The sequence below is a fragment of the Bison bison genome, unplaced genomic scaffold, assembly GCF_000754665.1.
Source record: "Bison bison bison isolate TAMUID 2011002044 unplaced genomic scaffold, Bison_UMD1.0 scf7180017864297, whole genome shotgun sequence".
NCBI classification, from domain to species: Eukaryota; Metazoa; Chordata; class Mammalia; order Artiodactyla; family Bovidae; genus Bison; species Bison bison.
In genome coordinates, this window is record NW_011494869.1 from 7,407,968 (window position 1) to 7,411,624 (window position 3,657).

At 60.7% G+C, this 3,657-nt stretch overlaps 1 protein-coding gene across 1 annotated transcript; it reads left to right on the forward strand.

Moving 5' to 3' along the window:
• The first annotated feature begins 262 nt into the window (after positions 1 to 262).
• On the forward strand, positions 263 to 3,470 carry RRAD (Ras-related associated with diabetes). Its single transcript, XM_010851080.1, has 5 exons — positions 263 to 384; positions 602 to 986; positions 1,656 to 1,729; positions 1,854 to 2,058; positions 2,813 to 3,470. The coding sequence occupies exons 2-5, from the start codon at positions 617 to 619 to the stop codon at positions 3,088 to 3,090; spliced, it is 927 nt and encodes a 308-aa protein (XP_010849382.1). The 5' UTR covers positions 263 to 384; positions 602 to 616; the 3' UTR covers positions 3,091 to 3,470.
• The last annotated feature ends 187 nt before the right edge of the window (positions 3,471 to 3,657 follow it).

Genomic DNA, 3,657 nt, shown 5'->3' on the forward strand with positions numbered 1-3,657 from the left:
CTTCTTCTTCCTTACCTGCCCTCCACCCACCCCCAATTGTCTCTCACACACACATTCAGACCGGGCTTTTGTCTGCGGGGTCTGCCCCTGCCCCGCCCTAGAGAGTGAGGCAGGGCTGGATGGGTGTGAGGTCCTAGGAGGAGGGTGGGGGATTCCCCTCGGGGGAGGTAGACCGACACGTCAGCCCCCGCATCGCGCGGACGGGGGCGAGCGCGGGGTGGGGTTGGCGGGGGCGGGCAGAGGCTTAAATAGGCGACTCTGGAGCCTGAGCCCAGTACGGACTGAGAAGGCGGTGGCTGCGACTGGTCCAGTGTTCGCGCCTAGGTCTACGGGTGGACTGTATCCGAGCCTGGTACCTACCTAGTCCTCACCGTGTCTGAGTGGGTGAGTGTCCTGGCAGAACGGGGTTGGGGTGGTCTCACCGTCTGGGATGGACGAGCCAGGAGGGTGGGTCACTTGTCAGGGCGCAAAGACCTTCCGCGGCAGGTCCTACACCCCGAGCATCTTTCCGGACCCGTGGTCAGGCAGGCGTGTCCCGGGTCCAGCCTCCTACTCCATGTCCACCGCGGCTTACGCGGCCATCCGGATTCCCGTTCCCCAGACGGCGTCCGACGCGATGACTCTGAACGGCGGCGGCAGCGGAGCCGGCGGGAACCGCGGCGGGGGCCGGGAACGCGATCGCCGTCGGGGCAGCACACCTTGGGGCCCCGCGCTCCCGCTGCACCGCCGGAGCATGCCGGTGGACGAGCGCGACCTGCAGGCGGCGCTGTCTCCGGGCGCTCTGACAACGGCCGAAGCCGGGACAGGGGCCCAGGGTCCGAGGCTGGACTGGCCCGAGGGCTCCTCCGACTCGCTCAGCTCGGGAGGAAGCGATTCAGACGAGAGCGTTTACAAGGTGCTGCTGCTGGGGGCGCCTGGCGTGGGCAAGAGCGCTCTGGCGCGCATCTTCGGAGGTGTAGAGGACGGGCCTGAAGCGGAAGCCGCAGGTGAGGGACTGGGAGGGACTGTTCGAGGGAGGGGCGAACACAGGGTTAGGACTAGGGGCTGCAGGACTGGGGATCAGGGTTAAAAGCAGCAAATACCAACGGAATTCTGAAGGTGCTTTGAGAATCGCGTCTACCTCCCCCTTTCACAGATGGGGAAACTAAGGGGGAAGGTACCCTAGCCTTTAGCAGGGAAAGAAATGCTTGGAGTAGAAGACCCAGGGCATATGTTTAATTGTTCTGTAGTGTGAGGACAGGATAGCCCTCCCTGCCAGGACCGGCGAGAACACAGCCAGAGGGAGAGTCTAGGAGAGGAGTCCTAGGTAACCAAGATCCCCAGGGCATGTCTGTTCTAACTCAGGCCACTGTGATAAAACTATCCTGGGTCTCAGGCAACAGAAGGGCAGGGAGCCCAGGAATGGCCACCCAGGACATTGCTAGCTTGGGGAAGGGGTAGCTAGGTGGGGGCCCCGGCATATCACGCCCGTCACCCGCCCCCCATTTCTCAGCCCTGTCATTTCCGTTACTATATAGCATCCATCATTGGAGGAGAAGGTTGGGGGGCTTTGGGGAGGAGTTGAAGGGTGTGGCCAGAATAAGACGCCTGATGTATTGGAGGAGAGGGGGCTTGTGGCTGCCAGCAAGTAACCTGACTACTGGTCTCCTGCCCAGGGCACACATATGACCGCTCCATCATGGTGGACGGAGAAGAGGCGTCACTCATGGTCTATGACATTTGGGAGCAGGTAGGATGTAGGCTGAGACCCAGGGCTGGGTGAGGGGTGAGCTGGGGTAGGGACCTGCTGGGAATGACAGCGTTGTAGCTGGGGCGTGAGGACTATTCGGTAAATATGTGTCTGTGTCCCCTAGGATGGGGGTCGCTGGCTACCTGGCCACTGCCTCGCCATGGGAGATGCATATGTCATTGTGTACTCAGTGACCGACAAGGGAAGCTTCGAGAAGGCCTCAGAGCTGCGGGTTCAGCTGCGGCGGGCGCGGCAGACAGATGACGTGCCCATCATCCTAGTGGGCAACAAAAGCGACCTGGTGCGCTCTCGCGAGGTCTCCTTGGACGGTGAGCAGGGAGCTGGGTTGGAAAGGGAGAGAGATCCTGGCTGCACTGTGGTCCACTCAGTCTTGACTCAGCTCGAGTCCCTGGGGATCATCAGTGGCTAAAAATGTCCAGGAAGAAAACTCAGGGAGGCAGGGGGAGAGCTTCTGCCCTCCCACAGGTCTCCCAAGTCCTGAGTCCTGGGGAAGGGACCAGATGCACTAGAGGAGGTAAAAGCTGCTGGACCAACTCAGAGCCCTCCTTTTCTGTCCTCTTTGTCCCTGGCCTGGCTGATGAGGGGTGAGGAGAGTTCAGGGACTCAGGCCAGGAGGCCAGAGCCTGGATTCCAGGCCCAGTCCAGTCTCTGCATAGTCTTGCCCCTGGGGAGAACCCCTCCCCCAACATTGGGCTCAGCATCCTCTGTGACCCTCAGACCTGAACCCCACAGAAGAACCAGCAGTGACTTGATGATGTCCTCCCCCCCAGCACTACCGTTTAAATATCAAACTTCAAATTATTTCAATAAATGAGTCTCCTTTTGTGGGCCTCTGTGAGCTCCTTAAACATGGGCAAGCTCTGCAGCTGGGTGACCCAGTGATGCCTGGGCCCCTCCCTACACGAGCCGGGGTTCATCGTGTTCCTGGGGAGGATCCAGGACTCCCTTCCCCTTCCCCACGGATAGCTGCCAAGGTGTGGCCAGGGTTGGAGTGGGCTTCTCACCCACTCACCTTTTGCTTACTGATGTGTGCCTGTCTCCCACCCCCGCCACACACACCAGAGGGCCGGGCCTGTGCCGTTGTCTTTGACTGCAAGTTCATTGAGACGTCGGCTGCGCTGCACCACAACGTCCAGGCACTGTTCGAGGGTGTCGTGCGTCAGATACGCCTGCGCAGGGACAGCAAAGAGGCCAACGCGCGTCGGCAAGCGGGTACCCGGCGGCGAGAGAGCCTGGGCAAGAAGGCGAAGCGCTTCCTGGGCCGCATCGTCGCTCGAAACAGCCGCAAGATGGCCATGCGTGCCAAGTCCAAGTCCTGCCATGACCTATCGGTGCTCTAGACCCTGGGGCACTTGCTGTATTGTGCAGACAGATGGGCTGATTGGTGGGCTGGCCCAGCCAACCGCCCAAGGTGCCTCAGAGCTGGCTCAGACTCTGGGCGTCCCCCACCTCACGGTCATGGACAGACAGACAGTGCTGCCCAGGGAGGCGGCTCCCAGTGGCCGTTGAGGGCTGGGCCCACCAAGATGCCTGTGCCGGCCCGTGTGCATCCCAAGCAGCAGGCTGACCCCAGCCAGCCCTTGGGGACAGGCCTGTGAATGGGGAGAGGACTCTGCCTTTCCCTACACCCTGGTGTGCATGCCCTGGAGGGAGGCTGTTCAGTGCAGTGGCTATTTGTTTACATGCAGATTTTTGTAATAAAGACTATTTCCCGATAGGCCAGGGCTGGCAACTTTGTGTTTCCTTTGATTCTGGGGGCTGTAGGAACAGGAAAGTTTCCTTAAGTTGAGGAAGGGGGCTCACTGCCCTACCCCAGTCTATGGCCTTAACTATTCTAATGTTTGTGCCCAGCTGTGTCCAAGGGGCAGGTGTGGATTGTGGTCTGGTTGCAGGGGTAACAGGGTGGG

Bases quoted from the DNA above. Each gene is read 5' to 3' on its own strand.
- RRAD (XM_010851080.1), top strand. From the start codon at position 617: ATGACTCTGAACGGCGGCGGCAGCGGAGCCGGCGGGAACCGCGGCGGG. The intron at 1,730-1,853 runs GTAGGATGTAGG...TGTGTCCCCTAG, and splicing joins TCTATGACATTTGGGAGCAG to GATGGGGGTCGCTGGCTACC. The intron at 2,059-2,812 runs GTGAGCAGGGAG...CACACACACCAG, and splicing joins TCGCGAGGTCTCCTTGGACG to AGGGCCGGGCCTGTGCCGTT.